The 23,294-nt window shown below is 38.5% G+C and overlaps 2 protein-coding genes across 2 annotated transcripts in view; one reads left to right on the top strand and one right to left on the bottom strand.

Annotated features, from left to right (window-relative positions):
- Positions 1–1,379: 1,379 nt before the first annotated feature.
- lg06h12orf43 (linkage group 06 C12orf43 homolog) lies at positions 1,380–10,293 on the top strand. Its single transcript, XM_062051680.1, has 6 exons — positions 1,380–1,575; positions 2,875–2,902; positions 5,040–5,138; positions 7,976–8,043; positions 8,123–8,210; positions 9,676–10,293. Exons 1-6 carry the CDS (start codon positions 1,458–1,460, stop codon positions 9,989–9,991), a joined length of 717 nt encoding a protein of 238 aa, XP_061907664.1. The 5' UTR covers positions 1,380–1,457; the 3' UTR covers positions 9,992–10,293.
- Positions 10,090–23,294, bottom strand: part of hnf1a (HNF1 homeobox a) — a 14,188-nt gene continuing 983 nt past the window's right edge. Inside the window, exons 2-10 of the mRNA XM_062051677.1 lie at positions 16,933–17,132; positions 16,664–16,844; positions 13,334–13,536; positions 12,258–12,400; positions 12,037–12,178; positions 11,798–11,971; positions 11,616–11,725; positions 11,453–11,537; positions 10,090–10,532 (exon numbers count right to left, since the gene is read on the bottom strand). Of these exons, the coding sequence (XP_061907661.1) occupies positions 10,405–10,532; positions 11,453–11,537; positions 11,616–11,725; positions 11,798–11,971; positions 12,037–12,178; positions 12,258–12,400; positions 13,334–13,536; positions 16,664–16,844; positions 16,933–17,132 (1,366 nt within the window). The 3' untranslated portion in view covers positions 10,090–10,404. The remainder of the gene's footprint in view (positions 10,533–11,452; positions 11,538–11,615; positions 11,726–11,797; positions 11,972–12,036; positions 12,179–12,257; positions 12,401–13,333; positions 13,537–16,663; positions 16,845–16,932; positions 17,133–23,294) is intronic.

Below are 23,294 nucleotides of genomic sequence, written 5' to 3' on the forward strand. Positions count from 1 at the left end.
AAAACTCAAATAGAATTTGAAAATCCAAGAAAATATTTGAAAGACTTGGTCTTCACTTGTTTAAATAAATTCATAATGTTTTTTACTTTGCTTCTTATAACTTTCAGAAAGACAATTTTAGAGAAAAAATACAACCTTAAAAATGATTTTAGGATTTTTAAACACATATACCTTTTTACCCTTAAATTCCTTCCTCTTCCTTCCTGACAATTTAAATCAATGTTCAAGTAAATTTATTTTTTTTGTTGTAAAGAATAATAAATACATTTTAATTTAATTCTTCATTTTAGCTTCTGTTTTTTCGACGAAGAATATTTGTGAAATATTTCTTCAAACTTATGATTAAAATTCAAAAAAAATATTCTAGAAAATCTGTACAATCAAATTTGAATCTTATTTCAAAGTCTTTTGAATTTCTTTTAAAATTTTTGTTCTGGAAAATCTAGAAGAAATAATGATTTGTCTTTGTTAGAAATATAGCTTGGTCCAATTTGTTATATATTCTAACAAAGTGTAGATTGGATTTTAACCTATTCAAAACATGTCATCAAAATTTTAAAAGTAATCTTAATCAGGAAAAATTACTAATGATGTTCCATAAATTCATTTTTTAAATTTTTTTCAAAAAGATTTGAATTAGCTAGTTTTTCTCTTCTTTTTTTCGGTTGAATTTTGAATTTTAAAGAGTCGAAATTGAAGATAAACTATGTTTAAAAATTTAATTGTCATTTTTTTCGTGTTTTCTCCTCTTTTAAACCGTTCAATTAAGTGTAAATATCATCAATTATTAATAATAACATAGAGTTAAAGGTAAATTGAGCAAATTGGCTATTTCTGGCAATTTATTGAAGTGTGTATCAAACTGGTAGCCCTTCGCATTAATCACTACCCAAGAAGTAGCTCTTGCTTTCAAAAAGGTTGCTGACCCCTGGTCTAGTTGATAGTTGATGACTGAGGTGCTGATATCAACTAAACCCTCCTCATCCCACCCCCCGGATTGTAAATATTGTACATAATGTAAATAATTCAATGTATATATACTCTGATGATTAACTTGTGTGATGACTGTATTATGATGATAGTATATTTGTACCATGAATTGATTTACGTGGACTTAAACAAGTTGAAAAACTTATAGGGGTGTTACCATTTAGTGGTCAATTGTACTGTACTGTGCAATCTACTAATACAAGTCTCAATCAATCAATCAAAGGCCGATATTATCGGACATCTCTATTTGACACCTCTGCTTTACATACTAAAATTCATTTTAATTGTTTTGTCTTGCTTAGGCTATTGTTTGTTATTGTTTATGAATACACCATCCATCATTTTTCTACCGCTTGTCCCTACACAATATAACTAAATACAATCACAACCGTGTACTGTTTTGGCTACCCACTCGGACTACGTTACCCACAATCCTCAGCTGCAAACAGGAAGCAGTTTCTAGCAAAATGGCGGGCAAAGCAGTAAACATGGTCACCAGTGCGGTGGGAGACTCCAGCAGTGACGACGACGAACAACTGAAAAGATGCCGGGAGGCAACTTGGGATACGCAAATTATTCGGACAGGTGGTACATATGTTCAATCTTTACGTCACTCTAAACCAGGGGTCACCAACGCGGTGCCCGCGGGCACCAGGTAGCCCGTAAGGACCAGATGAGTAGCCCGCTGGCCTGTTCTAAAAATAGCTCAAATAGCAGCACTTACCAGTGAGCTGCCTCTATTTTTTAAATGTTATTTATTTACTAGCAAGCTGGTCTCGCTTTGCCCGACATTTTTAATTCTAAGAGAGACAAAACTCAAATAGAATTTGAAAATCCAAGAAAATATTTTAAAGACTTGGTCTTCTTTTGTTTAAACAAATTCATTAATTTTTTTACTTTGCTTCTTACAACTTTCAGAAAGACAATTTTAGAGAAAAAATACAACCTTAAAAATAATTTTAGGATTTTTAAACACATATACCTTTTTACCTGTTATATTCCTTCCTCTTCTTTCCTGACAATTTAAATCAATGTTCAAGTAAATTAAATGTTTTTATTGTAAAGAATAATAAATACATTTTAATTTAATTTTTCATTTTAGCTTCTGTTTTTTCAACAAAGAATATTTGTGAAATATTTCTTCAAACTTATGATTAAAATTCAAAAAAATGATTCTGGCAAATCCAGAAAATCTGTAGAATCAAATTTAAATCTTATTTCAAAGTCTTTTGAATTTCTTTTAAAATTTTTGTTCTGGAAAATCTAGAAGAAATAATGATTTGTCTTTGTTAGAAATATAGCTTTGTCCAATTTGTTATATATTCTAACAAAGTGTAGATTGGATTTTAACCAATTTAAAACATATAATCAAAATTCTAAAATTAATCTTAATCAGGAAAAATTACTAATGATGTTCCATAAATTATTTTTTAAATTTTTTCAAAAAGATTCGAATTAGCTAGTTTTTCTCTTCTTTTTTTCGGTTGAATTTTGAATTTTAAAGAGTCGAAATTGAAGATAAACTATGTTTCAAAATTTAATTGTCATTTTTTTCGTGTTTTCTCCTCTTAAACCGTTCAATTAAGTGTAAATATCATTCATTAATAATAATAACATAGAGTTAAAGGTAAATTGAGCAAATTGGCTATTTCTGGCAATTTATTTAAGTGTGTATCAAACTGGTAGCCCTTCGCATTAATCAGTACCCAAGAAGTAGCTCTTGGTTTCAAAAAGGTTGGTGACCCCTGCTCTAAACGTTCAATAAATGTGTTTATGCTTAAGTTGTTTTTTGTAACTGTGTCAAAATGATCACCTCTCAATGTGGCTCTCATTTTATTTTTGTCTTACGGGCTACTAAATATCTCAATTTATCTGTCTTTTTAGACGAAGGCCGTGCGAAACAAACCAAACGGTAAGTTTTGTATGAAACTGAACAGCATACAGCAGTACCACCTTGTGTGCCTTTTAAAAGTAAACGTAATACTATTAAACCTTACCTACTAGAGTAGGGGTGCACAACCACCGGTCCGGGGACCGGCACCGGTCCGTGACACGTTTGCTACCGGGCCGCACAGAGACATTAAATAATTTATAACCGACCGCATTTCCTCATACTTAACTTCGGCCAGTCCCAGCAGACACACCAATTAGTTTTGATCATATACCGTATTTCCTTGAATTGCCGCCGGGGCGGTAATTAATTTAAAACCTCTTCTCACTCCGGCGCTTACCAAAGGCATGCAGTAAATTTAGGCCTGCGCTTATAAATTTGAGTTTGATGTAAGTATACCATCATGAAAAGCACATTTAATAAAAAAAAACGTTATTATGGTCTTACCTTTACTTATAAATGAAGTCCATGCGCAGCTCCTTCTGAACAAAAGCATCGATAACTTCCTTATCTTTCTTCAGTTTTAAAAGTCTCTGTCTCGATGGAGATCTTCCTTTATTACCTCCTGCTTCCATTGAAAGTGCAGTTTAGAAAACTGTTTTATTTTAGATATGTAATCCTCCATGTTAAAAGTGCAAGCGAGAGGAAAAAAATAAACGATCGCTGCTAACTGTTGCTGCTTGTTGTCACTTCTTCTGCAGCCGAGTAGTCGCAAGAAGGATCACTAGCGCCCTCTACCACCAGGAGGCGGGAGTCATTTAATGACTCATATTTGACACACGCAGCTACGGTATATTAATAAAACATAGCTGCTTACTGTTCTTTTTAGCATATTCAATAGCTCGGACCTTAAATCCTACTGAATAGCTCTTAATCTTCTTCCCTTTATGCGATTTGAAATTATTGAAATCAGCCTCCTCCATTTTGAAAATTATGACAGGTGACGTGACGAGTTTGACCCGGCGGAAATTATAGGTATATGCTAATTATTTTGCGAAACGAGTTTGACCCGGCGGAAATTCTAGACATGCGCTAATAAAAATAATATTTTGCGAAACGAGTTTGACCCGGCGTTAATCCTGAGCCGGCGATAATGCTAAGCATGCGCTAATTATTATGCGAAACAAGTTTGACCCGACGGTAATTCTAGGCTGGCGCATACCATATACCCGGCGGCAATTCAAGGAAATACGGTATGTTTTATACAACTCCTGGTAGGAAGTCGCCATTTGCTATATTTGTTACGTCTTTGTCACATGGGATAATGCACATTAATAAACATATGAAATGTACAGGTGCCAAATCGTAGCCAAAAGCTAGGTTCCGTCTGCCGTCCGCGGCAGGTTGATGACCTAAGATCAGGGCAGATCAGGAACAAAGTGACCATAGTAGTTCAAGTGCATAAGGCAGATGGAAAAGTGTTAAATTGTTGCATATAGTAATTGTGCTGAAGGTAGAAAATACACCTTCTTTGGCCTAGTAAGATAAAGTGCTGGTATTATCCCAAATCCCATAGGGGTGATGAAAGGATGGGCAGCGCCTGAGAGCTGCGGCCTGCCACCATGACCCCCCCACTCCCTCCCCTCTATTGCTAGATATCTCGTAATGTACGTTGTAATATGTGTATGTGCTTTGCTATGGAGGTTTTTTCCCACTAAAGACTGGGCCCCCTTAAAATATATTTGTACAATAGGAGCATAAAAAAACTGTTTACAACTAAACCAAACAGACCAGTGAATGTCCGAATTAAAATTGGTACTTAAACAGTCTTCTTCATTTTGCTGTTGGTGTTTTGACATTCTGAGCCCAAGATGATATCCAACCATCAACTGTACCTCAGAGGGAAGTGGCCACTGAGCTAAGGGGACCATTAGTAGGTTGCAAAACATATTGCGAGAATGCTAGTCACAAATAGGCATGCTCTATCCCTCTCTGTGAAAAGTCACCTATTGTGATTTTGACTGTTCAGCTTCCTTTTAGAGAACAGCAAGTTGTGTAAAAAGTAGTAAAACATTGGACAATTAAAGTTTAAAGATGGTCCAAAAACTTCACATGGAAGTGTTATAGTGCATTTTAGCGTCATCCTGAAATTTCATGTGAAACTCTTGAGGTGTGTACAGTATGTGATTATGATGACTATTGTATTGCTGTGAAACAGGGTTGTCATTGCTGCCCATGAACATGATGGTAACGAGCTCCAGGTCACCCAAGGGTTTCAAACTCATGTTGCCAAAAAGCTAGGACAACTTCTTGACAGGTAAGCTAAAACGATATTTGTTTATTGAGAACGATACGACGCGAAACGATTCAGTGAGTTGAAATTAATTCAGTAACTTTTTAGGCAAAAATCCTACCAGTTTGACCGTGAAATAAATACTGGATACTGGACACCGCATGTAAAGTTTCCTTTATTCTTATGACTCGTTGTAAGGGAATTAGGTAAGAATGAACTGTGGATACAAACAAGCTGGTAAACAACAATAATGGCCAATGCATTCACATCTTATTTGAATAAACTGCAACCAACACTTTAGGTTGAATTACCAAGAAGAAACCTTTGCTGCTCTTATTTTTAGTATTCAAGAACATTTCAATAAAAGTACAATAATCAACATTTTAACAGTAGATTTACCTGCTATTTTTTCTGTTGCTTTTCAACAGAAATAATACAATAATAATATCAAAAATAAAGTGCAACAAGCATATATTTAGGTTGAATTAACAGTAGTAGTAGTAGTAGTAGTAGTAGTAGTAGTAGTAGCCATCCTTTTTCTTCTGCTTTTTGATGTTCGGGTTTCAAGGGCATCAGCCTAAGCAGATACGCCCAGACTCCCCTCTCCCCAGTCATTTCGTCCAGCTCCTCCCAAGGGATCTTAAGATGTTCCCAGGCCAGCTGGGAGACATAGTCCCCCGACCTGTCCTGGGTTTTCCCCGTGGCATCCTGCCAGTCGTATGTACCCTAAACACCTACCCAGGGAGGCGTATCGGGGGCATCCTGACCCCCGGACAAGGACTAGGTCTATCGTATTACTGTTGCGATGCGTGGGTTCATTTATTATTTGTGTAAGACCACAGCTATCAATTGCAGTCTGGAGCGCCATGCACAGAGGGTCTGATGGGGTATTCATATGGATATTAAAATCCCCCATTATATTTATATTATCTGAGTGTGTCACTAGATCAGTGACAAACTCTGAAAATTCAATGATAAAGTCCGAATAGGGCAATGCATAAGTGACAGATAGAGGGGTAGCGGTGTGTGACAGAGCTCATAGTAAGCACCTCATATGATTTATATTTATCACTTAGGTTAGGGGTAAGGTTAAGGTTTTCATTGGATATTAGTGAAACCCTCCACCACTTTTAAGGGAACGGGCAATATGTGCACTTGTATAGTTAAGAGGAGATGCCTCAGTGAGTGGGAAAAATTAATCTGCATTCTTGCGTTGTTTTCGGCTGTACGAATCGTTCAAATCGCGAATAGGATAAACATGTCTTCAGAGTTTCTCGACTCGGCGAGTCTAAAAGAAAGCAAATGTGATCAAAACCTAGCAGAGTTCATTTATTATTGCTGCCTTTGGTAAAAACTTAATATTTCAGCACATACTCAATGTTGACATCTATCCTTATATCTTTTTAAAGATGGGGAAAAACACACTACTCGTAAAGGGCGTGTGCAACAGCAACAAACATGCCAGTACACGCAAAGTTAAATCATGAAATGCAACCTTACCCAAGCAAAAACGATGCATATTTATCTGGGAGAGTCTTGATAACAATTTCATATATATATAGCCCTTTGAGACACTTGTGATTTAGGGCTATATAAATAAACATTGATTGATTGATTGATTGATATATATATATATATATATATATATATATATATATATATATATATATATATACCTTCACAACCCGCCAGCCAAAATGGAGTCTCGAGTGTGGCAGAACTACCACCGCGAATGCGAGGTTGCCATTAACCGAATGGTCAACATGGAGCTGTTCGCTTCCTACACTTACTGTATCCACTCGGCCTCCATCGCACCGGTCACTCAGGGGGGGATCACCACATCTGCGGTCCCTTCCAAGGTTTCTTGTTTTTTTCTTGCCCTGATGTGGGATCTGAGCCTTGGATGTCGTTGTGACTTGTGCAGCCCTTTGAGACATTTGTGATTAAGGGCTATATAAGTAAACTTTGATTGACAGATTGATGGAGTTGAATCTTAGGAATATACTGTAAAGACTTATACAAAAACAAAGGCGTACGCAAGGGTGACTTCAAGTTTGTCCAAGTTAAAACTGATGATGTGTTAAAGAAACTCAGCTCTCTGCAGCCAAACAAAGTCACTGGACATGATAATATTACCACCAGATTTCTCAGAGACGTAGCTGTCACGAATTAGACCCCAGCAACTATCGCCCTATATATATATATTTATATGTGGTTATAGTGTGTATATATATATATATATATATATATATATATATATATATATATATATATATATATATATATATATATATATTTATATGTGGTTTATATATATTTATATGTGGTTATAGTGTATATATATTTATATGTGGTTATAGTGTATATATATTTATATGTGGTTTATATATATTTATATGTGGTTATAGTGTATATATATTTTTTCATTCTGTTTTGCACACTCTTGGAGTCAACATGTGCATAGTCATGTACATAGTGTATATAACCACCCCCCCATTTTTTTTATATATTGTTTTTCAAATCACCTGACCTGTATATCGTGTATATGTACATCATTTATCAATTTTTTAACGTAATTTTTTTATATACATTTTACAGGTTATATGTCTTCTATTATTGAATGTATCAAATGTGATGAATATTTAATGGCACACAATGGAAACAAGCCTTTTGGCTTTTTGTGACATCCATTTGCCTTTTTAACACATTACACCCCTAAAAAATACCAATTATTTACATTTAAAAAAAGTTAAAAGTGTAAACTGCAAATGTTGAACTGTGATTACGCAAGTGTCAACTGTATACTTTTCCCAACAGTCTGTGTATGCTGAAGTTTAATCCACAGTGTGTATTTGACTCAGTCACTTTTCAGAGATCCAGACTGAGATATCAGGCTGTATGACTGCAAAATGTGACGATAATGAAGAAGGTAAAAGTTGTCTATCAGTGCTTGCTGCTTTTTTGTGAATTATTTATCTTTGGTCTAATTGTGTTGCTCCTCTTTTTAGGGTTTCGTCTTTTCTCAACATCAGTCCCAGGACAGCTGGCAGAAGATCCACCTCCTCCTGTACGTCGTCGGCCTATTCCCAGCTCAAGGTTTGTATTTTATTTTTGCATTAAGAGACACACACTTAACACTCACACCTTTTGTTGACCAGGGGGAAAGAACAAGTACAGTAAGCCTGGGCCGATATTTGATAAGTCAGTTAAACGAACGATGAATGAAAATGAAATCAACTTTTTCAGCGTTGATAACCATGTACATACATGCGTGTTTACGGGCTTCAAAAGCATTCACCCTTTTCATCAGTTTCAGCAGTTGCGTGTGTTTGTACCATAGTGGATTGAAAAGAAGGTTGTGAATCCTCTTGTCATTCATTAAGTGTCTGTGCGGAGAGGCTGGGTGGCTAGCATCACACAAGTTAGCACTCGACGAACACAGTAGCGAACATGGGGAACAAAATGATCGCAAAACCAAATGCCACCACACCAGTGCGGTCATATTTTGGTTTTAAACTTTTCAAACAAGGTGAGACTCAATACCAAGGAGCCAGTTTGCTGAATGTGCTCGAGAATCAGGGTATTCGCGGCGTCCTAAAAAGTCTTTAAATCCAACATCTTTAAATTTAAGGCCTTAAAATGTGTGGAATTCTCCAAAATTCCCGAACAAGTCTTAAATATGATTTACAAAAGTCTTAAAAATCTATTAACGTTACTTTTATTTAAAACATACAAAAACTTCAGTCTTGCTTTTAAATGTTTTGATATTTCAGGACGCTATAACTAAACGGAACCAAAGTAGGCTACCTGTGCTGCGCCAGTCAGAATTTATCGCGCAGCGGTGTGTTGTTACGGCTTAGCATAGCAGCAGAGAAAACTTAACGAAATTCCACAGCAGAGCTGAATTACTTGCAAAAGATTGGGAAGTGCAAGTTTAACGATTTAAGGCTCCAGAACGATCAATTTAATGTGGCAAACCCCAGGAGATTGATACGTTTTTAATTTTTTTTTAAGTGTTATCTTTTTCATGTGTTTTAATGACATTCACAAATGTTAGTCAAACATGCTCCACATGTTTTCACACAACCAAGAAAAAAAGGACGTCACGGCAAAGTCCGCCTCAATTATAATTGGTCCGCCTTTGTTCCAGACTGAAGCACTTTTGCTATAATTAAACAGGCTGGATGTGAGAATAAGACAAATAGTGCGGAACTTCAATAGTGTAAACAATTGAATAAGAAATTAGGGCCCTCATCTTTCCTCTCAGATTTGTGAGTCTTTCACCTTCCCAGTACCGGTAGTGTACTGGGAAGTAGGTAACATTCACAGTAGAAATAGGGTTTTGTTTTCCTGAACCGATTAAATGAAGAAAACCATTGACAAGGGAAACCGAAAGGAGTAGTTGATGAGAACATGGAACTGAGGAAAGTGAGTAAGGTTGTCTTTTGAGAGAACAACTAGTCTTGGAAAAGGTGGTCAACATGGTTGCACAGAATAGTGCTTCAGCAGTGTGATGACAAAAGAAACTTAATGCAACAATATGAATTCTCTTATGGTTCAGTGACAGCGACAGTGAGATGGAAATGAGGCTGAAGGAGGCAGCGGTGTCTTTCAACCATCTTTTACCCTCGTCATCGACAGCCGAACCTCCTCACTCGGAAAAGATCAAGAAGTCTGACAGAGAAGAGGACAACCTTGTTAAGAAGAAGAAGAAGAAGAAGAGACTAGTTGAAGATGCAGGTAGCACACAGGTGAACTGTGATGTATCTGCTTGTGCTCAGAGCAACAGGAAGCTTGCAAAGACACAGCAGAAACAACACAAAGCCAAACGGAAAAATAGAAAGCAGCAGAATGGCTTAACAGAAGATTTGAACTAAGACTTTAGTTTAAGAATGTAAATTTTTTGTTTATCTACAAGCCTCAAACACAGGTGGGTCAGGTTTATATCTTTACTCATCATCAACAGTAAAAAAAATGTCATTACAAGCCCTTTAATACTATTTTGTATACATTTCACAAAAACAATGTTAGAAATAGCTCTAAAATGCATGTCATGTTGAGTTTACAAGTTCTAAGTGAAAATACAATTTGCCAAGGTTACAAAAAAGTATTTAAATATGTTCTGATGTAATTTCTTTCATTCATTTTCTGTTTGTATAAAAAAACTAATAATTTCCAATGGTGATCCTTGTTCATGTTGTTCACTTATAAACCTTTTATCTTCTTGTGGCCTCATCAGAAGTGGCTGAAGTTAAGTCAGAGGCCACCACAAAGGGTTGCTGGAGCTCACCTACTGTGCAGTGGAGACCATTTGTGTAGGAATGTAGGAGCTAATGTCTGCTGGTGAAGGCGACAAGAGGTGCGACTGGTGGCTCTCTGTTTGGGAGGCAGGATACAGCTCTGGGCTCTGGCTTGATGCTGGTGAGAAGCAAAGACATGTATGGTTTAGTTTTTCAGAACTACTGTATTCTACATTGAACATAGTCCTAATTTATTTCAGACATATTAAAAACAAAAGAAAATACATTTTAAATGGAAAATAACTATACTGTACAGTAAGTGTGGTGCGTATATTCCATATTTTGAGATCTAATTTAGCCCTTAAAACTATAACCCCTTTCCATCTCAGTGAATAACTCCAGGCAGTGAATTGTTTATTGGTTTGAATGAAATGTGTGCTGTTTGTAGTTCCGCAATATTATTTTAAATTGTATTAGTTTTAAATGTAAAAAGTAATTATTTGTGTTATCCCTTTATCCTGCTTGAGCCTATCCCTGCTACACTTGAGTGGAAGGCAGAGTACACCCTGGAAAAGTCGCCACCTTATCGCAAGGCCAACATGGATAGACAGTACACCGTGATTTTATAAAGTGTATTTAGTTTTTCATTTCTTTTCACAAGCTCTGTTTATTTTCTCTCTAAAAAATACAAATTAAAGCTCTTAAAGTTCAAAGATTACCTAGCAAACACAAACTAGTCTTTTGACACCCGCCAAGGGTTAGGGCCGCCTTGCTTGTCAAAAAAGAAAAGATTGGTTGCGATAAATTATTTGTCTTCTGTTTATCCATTTCCAACGCATTGCTGGAGCCTATCCCAGCTAAATTGTGGCGAAAGGTGGACTACACCACTCACAGGTGATCTGCTATGTGAACAACTACAACACTCAGGGCTCAATTGTTTTTATATTGCATTTAACTGTCTTCAGGTTGTAACCACTCACATGTTCAGTATGTGAAGCTTCGTCTCGTGGCCTAGTACGAGCGGAAGAGTCACTTTTTGAAGCAATTTGAGAGAATCTGCCTCTGCTACAACAGCAATCAGACCAATAAGCTGCCTACCTGGTACAGGTGTTTGGGGCTGCAGGTGCAAAGAATTGTCCTGCAATGAAGGGTCCGTCTGTTCCTCAGGATCTGTTGATAGAATCTGGAAAAAAAGCTATTTGAGAAATTCCTGCACAATAGGATCCTTCTCTGTGATGATTTAGTTTTTTGAGACCCTCACCTGTCTGATGGATGTGAGGCTGGTCAATGTCCCCAGGCTGTCCGTAATGACCATGGCCTGTGACAGCAGACTGGATGAAGGGTACTGAAGCGAATCCATCTTGTTATACACTAAGGAAGAGTCGGCACATGAAGTTTCAGTCTCCACAAAAGTTAGAACAGTGCTTGATGATGCGCTCTTACTGTGACTTGGTAGCAAATAAGAACCGGCACTCATGTGACTCTGGAGCTGCTGCGGCATTAGCTGCTGGCCAGGGCCATGAAGCTGCTGTTGGAAGGAGATTGGCTGCAGAGTGGTGAACCCGCCTCCCATGTTGTTGATGACTGGTACGGTTTGAGGTTGTGCTGAGGCCAGACCTGGTAATCCAACATGGTGTTATTTGTAGCACCTTGCTCCAGTTTGACAGTCATATTGAGATTACCAATGAGAAGGGAGGATTCTCCTAAGCTCATGACGCTGGGCAAGGAGGCCATGATGAGGCCTTGTGATGATGCAGGGGAGGAGGACATATTGTGCAGTGAGGTCAGAGTGCTTACAGGGGGCAGTGGTCCTCCACTAGATACCTAAACCCAGATGACAACTTGGTCATGATGGCACCCGGTTTGCAGCTTGTTTGAGTTTGAAGTAACATTATGCCCTTACCAGTTTGGGTTGGTGGCTCTCAAGGAGTGTGTGGCTAGGCTCCAGTTGGACAGGACTCACTCCAAGGCGGCCAACACTTTCACCTCCAGTACCTCTGACTGAATTCAAGGTGTCACATTGGATTTGATGGCTGTATTTGACACCTGGGGAATAGCAGAAGTTGACACAGAGAGAACTGTGCTGTAGTTTACCAAAGCCACTAAAGATACAATTAGTTTTGTCTACGGATGTTCTCTTTCAGCCAGGTTATTGTATTCTCAGGACATTCAATTGATCGCAATTGGACTGTTTGGTTTGTCTTAAAAGACATTTCTCTGACTAGATCTGACCAATCTATGAGCATGGATTGATGAAGCCTACGTTGCTGAGAGGCAAAACATCTTCGAAGACAAACCAAACAGTCCGTTTGAGATCGAATAAATTCCTAAGAAAACAATTACTTTTGTTACTGTTTTTTTTAACCCTTCATTGTTGACTTTTAGTCCTTTGAGGTACATATAGGCTTTAGTTTTGGCTGTAACTTTGCCTATATCTTAACTTTCATACATCAACAAGACACTGGGGGAACTTTTTAGCACAATAGTTTAGCTAAAGGACCAAAAAGTCCTTGGGGAGTTGAGTGTATAAAAATATTTTGATTATAGATTTTTTTGTACTTTTTTGCACTAATGTCTTAATCCACAACTCTTTGACCATTTAATCCAATTATGCGATTATTATGTCTTTGTTTTTATTTTGAAAGATTTGCATAACATGAGTTGTCATCCATACAGTAAATGTTAAAGCACTGAGGTACCGGTGTAAAGATCAGGCCTAAATATACATAATTAATGCTGATGCATTGCTATATTATTTGTAAGACCAAATTCCAAACGTTATAACAGAGTAGAAGCATGGGGACAAAAAGTCCCCCTTGACTACCAATATAATTTCAATGTTTTAACTGTATAGTCATTACACAATATAATGATGCATTTTCCAAACGTTCTAAGGACTTTTTCATCCTTTAGCTACTTTGTGTCTATTAAATTTAGCAGTTCCCAGAGGGTTGAAGGTAAAACTTTTAAAATGATTACTGAGCTCTGGACTTGAAGGAAGGTTGGGGTTGGACGAAGAAACAGGTTGGCCGGTGAAAGGCGTGTCAAGAGCCAGCTTGTGCCGGAAGGCTTCCTCTTTTCGGCGGTTGGCAAACCAGTTGTAGACCCTAACTTCAGTGACCAGGTTGGAGCCCAGGCCTGCAAGCTGGGAGGGGGACACCCCCCTCTGCAGACACTCTGCCCTGGGAAAGAAAGAAGCACGGTGATTGTCTTTTTAGTCTAGCAACGGGGGAAATGTTTGGTCTTGGAAAGAGCCCCATAGTTTGTGACTGTCTCGCAGGCCATGAATGAGTAAAGACTGAGTCCTGGTTGGTATTTCACCGGCTTCTTGTGTGTAATCCCTCCGGTAAACTAACCATGAACACAGTTAATCGTAAAGCTCAGGGAAGTTCCGATGATGGATTTACAGTATGCTCCCAAGTTCGATATCGATCATCCATGAGTGAGATCGACCGATATTGATACCAATCACATGTATCAACTGTAAATGTTTCACTTTACTTCTGGTGAGTGCTATTCTCTTCAACTGTGTAATATGTTCAACCTAATCCACCAGCAACGATGCTACTTTTTGTTATCTTAGAGGAGCGGCATAAATAGTTTCAGCCACAGGGGATCAGCATTTGGGATCAGCATTAATCAGCAATGACAATCACATACTTTTTCTCGAAAATTGGCTGATACTGATCGGTTGCCAATCCATGGACACATACCTAGTAGATATGTGACGTTTGCAAACGAGTCAAGTCTTTTGAACAACTCTTTTACGTAATCCATGAGAGCCATTTCGCAGTTTCAAGCTGTTTTTTTGCGAGCCATTTCATATACAAATTTTCCAGGCATGTGCATGTCACCTGAAGGCACAAGTCAAAGGAATCATTTTGACTTCATTCACTTTTCTGGTTACAGTTGTCCCTCGCCACACCACGTTTGCTAGTTTTGTACTGTAAAATATTCATCCAAATATCCAAATCTTATTTTATAACTGCTGCCAGTGATTTTTTTTCCTTGATTAAAACAAATGTAACAAGGGGACAGTCTTTGCAGCTCTTTGAAAGGAACTGTTCGTCAAGATCTGGCTCCCTTCTAAGAGCCATAATTCCCATGTCCAGTACATTACAATAAACAAACATACCCAGCAGAAAATAGTGTAATTCTGCATGGAAAGATTCATTTGCCTCTAAAATTAAAAACAGATTATACATTTAGAAACTGTGTTGTTTTGCGACTACAGACTTTTTGGTTTAGAAGAAGGTAGAGCAAAATGGCTTTTATTTTTAAAAATGGCCCTGCTCTAAAACTTGAGTATTTTGTAGCTAAAATTATTACTCACAGTGCCAGACACACTGGAACCAAAATATTGGTTATTATTATTATTATTAGGGACGTGAAGATTAACTGTTTTTCATCGGACCGCAGACATGAGATTACAAATGTGTCGGTGGAGCAGCTTTGAAGCGCCTGTGATTTAGGGAGAAAATACAAGGTGCACCAGATCTTGTATTGATTAAATTCAATGTTGATATTTTAACAGAAAATATAACAGATTGTGTCGTTTCCTTGTAGTCAAACTGGCAGGAATTGTGGGTCGGCCAGTAAACATAACAACAACAACAAGGCAATTATTGCAGAGCCGACACACATTCACCTTCACTCTTTGGGTTTTTGGGGCATCTTGATACGACTAACGTTGTTTACAAAATGTGCCACGACGCTGAGAAATACACTGTCAAATTTGCTTCTGAGTTGGTTAAAGTTTGCACTAGATTATAAATCATGCCTCATATTTGTATAGCACACAGCTTTGGCCGTACACCAGGAAGTTGGTCAACTCTGAAATTCAACGTGGACCTGAAGACATTCCGAGGAAAACGCGACAATATGCTAGTTAGCTCCCACCCTTTTTTTGTGAGGATTATGATTAATTCATCATCTAAACAAGGAACACAAGTCTAGTGCTGAAAGATAAAAACATCCCACTGAGAGCAGACATTGTACGGTGAGTGATTGTTTTGTTAAGTTCGGAGTTTGTATTTCTTGTTTAGCACTTAGAAATACTGCTACATGATGCTGAGTGTGCTTATCACCCAGTTTACAAAACATGTGACATGTAAACATCTTCTGTATATTTAGGCTCAAAAAGATACGATTCTGGATCATTTGTCCCAAAGTAGTCGTCGTTGGCCCGCTGAAAAGTCTGCCATGATTAGTGGTAGTTGTTGTTTAAGGAAATAGCAAATGTCGTGAAGTGCTCTGTGAAATTAATGCGCTGTCATAATGCTTAAAGTACAATTTCCCATTAAAATCTATGATTGTTCTTTTTACAGATGAATAAACGATACTACTTTTATTTTTACACTCAAATTCTGGCACTGAGCTGCGGGTTTTTTACTGTAAAATTTACTGACTTCTTTTTTTTTACCGTGCAGAACTGACACAAGACAGGATTAATTAGATTTTTTCAATTCGAAATACTTCTGAATTAAAGACACGAAAGAAATCTGAGGTTGTTTGTTTTGAAGACTTTGTAATGTATTAATTTGCATGATCGCAAAGGTAACGTGGACTTTTTGTCATTTATAGGTACAGTAATTCTTGTGAATGTACTGGTCCGGCCCACTTGAAATTTACACTACCGTTCAAAAGTTTGGGGTCACATGTAAATGTCCTTATTTTTGAAGGAAAAGCACTGTACTTTTCAATGAAGATAACTTTAAACTAGTCTTAACTTGAAAGAAATACACTCTATACATTGCTAATGTGGTAAATGACTATTCTAGCTGCAAATGTCTGCTTTTTGGTGCAATATCTACATAGGTGTATAGAGGCCCATTTCCAGCAACTGTCACTCCAGTGTTCTAATGGTACAATGTGTTTGCTCATTGGCTCAGAAGGCTAATTGATGATTAGAAAACCCTTGTGCAATCATGTTCACACATCTGAAAACACTTTAGCTCGTTACAGAAGCTACAAAACTGACCTTCCTTTGAGCAGATTGACTTTCTGGAGCATCACATTTGTGGGGTCAATTAAACGCTCAAAATGGCCAGAAAAAGAGAACTTTCATCTGAAACTCGACAGTCTATTCTTGTTCTTAGAAATGAAGGCTATTCCACTAAATTGTTTCGGTGACCCCAAACTTTTGAACGATAGTGTAATTCGTGTTTATGTGACTCCAGAGCCAACATTTGATTATTGGCTTGTTCTAATGTACCCGATGAAGCATCCACGCTTGCGTGTGCAATCTGATCTGAATTGCTTCATGTGATGTTGAATGTGATAAATGCTGTTGTACTTTGCATGTCACACCTGTTACACTCCTCCACCAAGCCTTCCCTCTCCTCCTTGCTGGGGTTTTTCTGTCGTTCGTACGCATGGAAAAGGATCTGCAGGGATGCTGGTCCCCATTTGAACCTGTTCCTCCGACCCTTCCTGGTGTCTTCGCCTGGCTCCTCCACAGACATGAAGCCATGTTTGGCATTGGTGAACTCTAGCAGGTAAAGGTAAGATCCTCTTATACTTCCACTCTTACGCAACACGCAAGCTTTTGAAAGCGCTCGTTGCGGCTCTGTACTCACGTTGGCTGATTTCACACTGCTTCTTGACATACCAACTGTACAGTGCGGCTCTCTTCTGGTTCTTCATCGGCGTGCCTTTGTTGAGATGCTGGGAGAGGTGCGACTGGTTCAGTCCTGTAGACTCTACCACTTCTCTCTGAGGCAGATTGTGCTGCTGCATGTAGCTTTTCACCATTTTGGCAACATGCCAGGGGTCCTCTCTATTTAATGCAGATACATAAAAAGTGCACAGTCATCTTTGCATGTACATTCATCGTTAAATGAAACCCACTATCATTTCATAAATAATGACAATTTGACAAAAGTCAAAATAGATGAAAATGAACCAAAAATGAATGCCTGGAAATCAGACTTTGCTTTGGAATTTTGGTTCAACAAAACTTAAAAAGAATTAAAGCTGCAAGCAGCATTGGACGGGTCCGCTTTTTGGCAGGTGCTAGTCCTAGGTGTCCCAATACTTTTGTCCAGTGGTAGTCCTGAGTGAGACCTACATAGAGGTTTTTGTTTCGTGTCTCTACGATATTCGTACTGGGAGTTAGAGGAAGTTGTGTCTGAGTTCACATTGTCATTATAGGGTATTGTGTGTATTGAGGACAAAGAAGGTGTAATCGCATTTTCGTTGTCATTTTTGGCACCGGAGCAGCATCAGTGCTGCGGGTCTTTGAAGGCTCGTAAAATCAAAACGGTAGCACTAATCACAACTCTTTCGTCAACTTTTAATCAGAAGGGTTCAATCTCTCTTCTGTAGCAGTTTGAAGCCGAAACGACAAACGCGCTCAGAGGAGATAACGTTTGATGTTTGGTGACCGTTTGTAACAAAAATTTTGTTTTGAAGGAGGAATAGCAAACTTCCTGTTGATTTTTGCTGAAGGATGTCAATCTATGAAATGTAGGTCTAGGCGAGACCTACATAGAGGTATTTGTTTCATGCCTCTAAGATGTTCCTACCGGAAGTTACAAGCAGTTTTGTCAGAGTTTTCCTCTGAGGAGCAGTTTTTTCCTCTGTTTTTTCCAAAAATTATGTAGAGCACAATTTTGAGTTTTGGGGTTCGGTTTTTTTTTAGATCGCAATTTCCACCAGTCCCGATGTGTGTGAGAATTTTGGTGAGTTTTGAAGTATTTTAAGGGGGTCAAATTACAGCTCAAAAATCAAAAATGAGTGTTTTTAGTCATTTTTTGTCTTGAAGGGGTAATTGCCAACTTCCTGTTGGTTTTCAGAAGTTTGGTGAGTTTTGAAGTATTTTAAGGGGGTCAAATTACAGCTCAAAAATCAAAAATGAGTGTTTTTAGTCATTTTTTGTCTTGAAGGGGAAATTGCCAACTTCCTGTTGGTTTTTGCCCGAGGATGTGAAATTATGAAAGGTAGGTCTAAGTGAGACCTACATAGAGGTTTTTGTTTCATGTCTCTACGACATTCCTAGTGGGAGTTAGAGGCAATTTACTTCCTAGGGGGCGCTAGAGAGCAATTGTGATTTTTTTGGGTTTGGTTTTTTTATTTTGTTGAAATTTTTGCAGGTCCTGATTTGTGTGTCAAATTTGGTGAGTTTTTGGAGCATGTTAAGTGGGTCAAATTGGGGGAGTCCTTTGTACAGGGTACAGGGCGGACCCTAAAAATAAATAAATAAACCAAAAGATTTGCCCCCGAACCTAATATTTAAATGCAAGCACTTCCTATAACTGCACCTGTCAGCGTAGTATTTTGGCCCACCACTCAAGAGCAAACTGCTCCAGCCGTCTCCAGAATGCATGTTTCATCTCTTTCCACAGATGTTTATTGATTTAAAACAAGACTCCTCGATTGCCACTTCAAAACAGTCACATTGAGGGCCGGCCCCTGGCGTGAACACTATGCAGTTGTTGGGGGGCCACATGATTATTACATGATTCTCAACTGTCTATGTCAGGGGTCGGCAACCTTTACCACTCAAAGAGCCATTTTGGCAAGTTTCACAAATTAAAGAAAATAATGGGAGCCACAAAAAAAAAATTTAAATTTAAAATGAAAAACACCGCATACAAAGCTTAAATTGCATTGCTTTGTGCTATGTTAACCAGGGGTCTCAGACACACGCACCGGCACACACCTTAATATGGAAATTTGATGTTAGTGCGGCCCGTGAGTTTTGAATGATTGGCGCTTGATAGCGTCATATCTGCCAACACTCTCATTATTTCCGGGAGACTACCTAGTACCAGGGCGTGATAGCACTGCTTTTAGCGCCCTCTACAGCCTGCCCAAACAATATATCTGCTCGACCACATGTAGATTGCAGTTTCAGCTTGCTCACATAAGTGACAGCAAGGCGTACTACCTCAGCAGCCACACATCTTACACTGATGGTACCAATACCCAGAATCCCATGCAGCCCTAACTCTTCCGCTCAACCAACGCACGGATAGGGGGGGGGTTGATGTGTGGGGGGATTTGGTGGTAGCGGGGGTGTATAATGTAGACCGGAAGAGTTAGGGCTGCATGGGATTCTGGGTATTGGTTGTGTTGTGTTTATGTTGTGTTACGGTGGGATGTTCTCCAGAAATGTGTTTTTCATTCTTTTTTGGTGTGGGTTCACAGTGTGGCGCATATTTGTAACGTAACAATGTTAAAGTTGTTTGATACGGCTACCGTCAGTGTAAGCTTTGTGGCTGATGAGTAAGTATGCTTTGCTGTCTCCTATGTGTGCAAGTAAAAGCAACATACAATATGTGGCCGGGCTGGCACGCTGTTTGTAAATGCTATAGAGGACAATTACTGCAGTGCAATTAGGGCACTCCCTTATTCAGTAATTAGAGCGTAAATAGGATTATATTTTCCCTGGGAGTTATCTATGAGAGACACTAAGATCCATAAGTCTCCTGGGAAAATCGGGGGGGTCGGCAAGTATGTAGCTGAGCCGCATCAGAGTGGTCAAAGAGCCGCATGCGGCTCCGGAGCCGCGGGTTGCCGACCCCTGGTCTATGTGATGTCAAGGCTTGGTTAGCCCAGAATTTTTTAATAATGAATGAGGGAAAAACAGAAATTTCAGTTTTTGGTCCGGCCCTCACTGACTTGGGACCATTGCAAAATGATGTTTACGTCCCAAAGTCAGCAGCCTTGGCGTCACTATAGACAGCCATTTTAAATGTGACAAACAAGTCAATGGCGTTTTAAAATTGTGTTTTTATCATCTTCGTCTTCTAGCAAAGGTAAAACCATTTTTATCTTTTAACCTTTTTGAACAAGTCGTGCATGCTTTTATTTCAAGTGGCCTGGACTACTGCACTGCACTTTATGCTGGCATTAGCCAAAAAGCTCTCTCCAGGTTGCAGTTAGTCCAGAAGGCGGCAGCACGACTTTTAACAGGGGCCAGGAAACGCCAGCATATAACCCCAATTCTTCGGAGTTTGCACTGGCTCCCTGTTCATTTTAGAATTGATTTTAAAACATTGCTGTTTGTTTTTAAAGCTTTACGTGGACTGGCACCTCGGTATATCTCGGACCTCATCCAAATTTACACCCCTGCGCGCGCTCTGAGGTCCGAGAGCCAGCTCCAGCTCGTGGTGCCCAGGACCAGACTTAAAACCAGGGGAGACAGGGCCTTCTATGTGGTCGGCCCTAAACTCTGGAACACTCTGCCCCTCCATGTTCAAACTGCTCCCACAGTGGAGTGTTTTAAGTCTCGTCTTAAGACCCACTTTTATTCTTTGGCTTTTAACACTACGTGAGTTGTGTGGTCTTCTGTCCTCTGTTGTCCTGTGTGTTTTTTATTAATTTTGATGTCTATTTTACTGTTTTTATTGGTTTTACCCTTTAAAATCGTTTTTAATCATATTTATTTTTTATATTGTCTCTGTATTGGTTTTCTATTCATTTATTCTTTGTTTTTATTCAGTCATTGGTGTAGCATAATATTGTTTTTAATATTGTTTTTAACATGGCTGTGCAGCACCTTGGAAACATTCTTGTTGTGTAAATGTGCTATATAAATCAAGTGGATTGGATTGGATTATGGCGATGGATCACTTGAGTAGCTGATCATCAACTTGGTCGTCGTGCACTGCAGGTGTTTGCTTGTTCTACTCTGACTCAATTGCTTTGTGGATACAATTATACTTTGTCACTGATAAACTTTAATTCAAAAGTTTGGTTCAGCAGCATCGCTGCCTGGTCCATTGAAAAGCCCATAGAGATAATTGCTCATTTAACATCCCTTCAAACGCAGCCATCGTGACAGATTTATGGCCGCAGTGTGTTTCTAAAACGATCGTACTATTCAAGTTTATATTGTAGCCAAACCTTTTCCCCAAAGTTATGTCTAAATCAGGGGTCTTCAACATTTCCTAGTTCAAGGACCCCCAAACTTACTGTATATGTGGTGTATAAAATGTTTTAAACTGGTCCTAAAGGTAGCTTGTTATTGTCTAATACTAACATATTCAAATAATGTTATTTTAAACATGCAATATTCATTTGTGTTCATTATATTTTTTAATATAATTATGAATTTGTTTATGTATGTATTTAAAGACATTTACATTTGTGGAAAAATTATATAGCAAAAAACTTCTAACCAACCAAAAATGTCACAAACCCCCTGACCTTCAAGGACCTCCTATAGGTCACGAACCCTTTGGTAAAGAAAATAATTTGATTTGTTTTTTCTATTTTTTGCCCATTTAATGGTTCATTTACATTTTTTACTTAATGGTAAAGCGGCATAACCGTTTTGAATTTTGAATTGGCCTCACTGTGGTTGGCGATATCAAACATGTTTCTTTTCCTGTTGGACCTATCAAACTATTATTTACATTTTTATATTACAAAACCCAAAAGCAGTGAAGTTGTCATGTTGTGTAATTTGTAAATAAAAAAAAGAATACCGGTACAATGATTTGCAAATCCTTTTCAACTTATATTCAATTGAATAGACTGCAAAAACAAGATATTTCATGTTCACACTGAGAAACTATTTTCGTTTTGCAAATAATCATTAAATTAAAATTTAACAGCAGCAACACATTGCAAAAAAGTTGTCAGAGGGGCATTTTTACCAGTGTGTTACATGGCCTTTCCTTTTAACAACACTCAGTAAATGTTTGGGAAGTGAGGAGACACATTTTTGAAGTGGAATTCTTTCCCATTCTTGCTTGATGTACAGCTTAAGTTGTTCAACAGTCTCCCTTCTCATATTTTAGCCTTCACACATTTTCAATGTCTGGACTACAGGCAGGCCAGTCTAGTACCCACTCTTTTTTCTATGAAGCCACGCTGTTGTAACACGCGGCTTGGCATTGTCTTGCTGAAATAAGCAGGGGCGTCCATGGTAACAACATATGTTGCTCCAAAAGCTGTATGTACCTTTCAGCATTAATGGTGCCTTCACAGATGTGTAAGTTACCCATGTCTTGGCCACTAATACACCCCCATACCATCACACATGCTGACTTTTGAACTTTGAAATGTAGACATGTCAGACCACAGAACACTTTTCCACTTTGCATCAGTCCATCTTAGATGAGCTCGGACCCAGCGAAGCCGGCAGCGTTTCTGGGTGTTGTTGATAAATGGCTTTGGCTTTGCATAGTAGAGTTTTAACTTGCACTTACAGATGTAGCGATGAACTGTAGTTACTGACAGTGGTTTTCTGAAGTGTTCCTGAGCCCATGTTCAATGTGGTGATATCCTTTACACACCAATGTCGCTTTTTGATGCAGTACTGCCTGAGGGTTCGAAGGTCACAGGCTTAGCTGCTTACGTGCAGTGATTTCTCCAGATTCTCTAAACCTTTTGATGATATTACGGAGCGTCGATGGTGAAATCCCTAAATTCCTTGTTGAGAAATGTTGTTCTTAAACAATTTGCTCAGGCATTTGTTGACAAAGTGGTGACCCTCGCCCCCGTCCTTGTTTGTGAATGACTGAGCATTTCCTGGAAGCTGCTTTTATACCCAATCATGGCACCCACCTGTTCCCAATTAGCCTGTTCACCTGTGGGATGTTCCAAATAAGTGTATTGATGAGCATTCCTCAACTTTCTCACTCTTTTTTGCCACTTGTGCCAGCTTTTTTGAAACATGTTGCAGGCATCAAATTCCAAATGAGCTAATATTTGCAAATAATAACAAAGTTTACCAGTTAGAATGTTAAGTATCTTGTCTTTGCAGTCTATTCATTTAAATGTAGGTTGAAAAGGATTTGCAAATCATTGTATTCTCTTTTTATTTACCAACTTCACTGGTTCTGGGTTTTGTATTAGCGGCCTCTCGTCATCAGCATAATATCTGAAGTTAAAGACCAAATGGTTTAAAAATCTCAACAGATGCCAGACGTTTGGAGAGGATTATTGACACAGCGAGATAAGAGACAGCACACAGGTGCAAAGTCCG

Source organism: Entelurus aequoreus, linkage group LG06, assembly GCF_033978785.1.
Source record: "Entelurus aequoreus isolate RoL-2023_Sb linkage group LG06, RoL_Eaeq_v1.1, whole genome shotgun sequence".
NCBI lineage: Eukaryota > Metazoa > Chordata > Actinopteri > Syngnathiformes > Syngnathidae > Entelurus > Entelurus aequoreus.

Bases quoted from the DNA above. Each gene is read 5' to 3' on its own strand.
- lg06h12orf43 (XM_062051680.1), top strand. From the start codon at position 1,458: ATGGCGGGCAAAGCAGTAAACATGGTCACCAGTGCGGTGGGAGACTCC. The intron at 1,576-2,874 runs GTGGTACATATG...CTGTCTTTTTAG, and splicing joins TACGCAAATTATTCGGACAG to ACGAAGGCCGTGCGAAACAA. The intron at 8,211-9,675 runs GTTTGTATTTTA...CTTATGGTTCAG, and splicing joins CGGCCTATTCCCAGCTCAAG to TGACAGCGACAGTGAGATGG.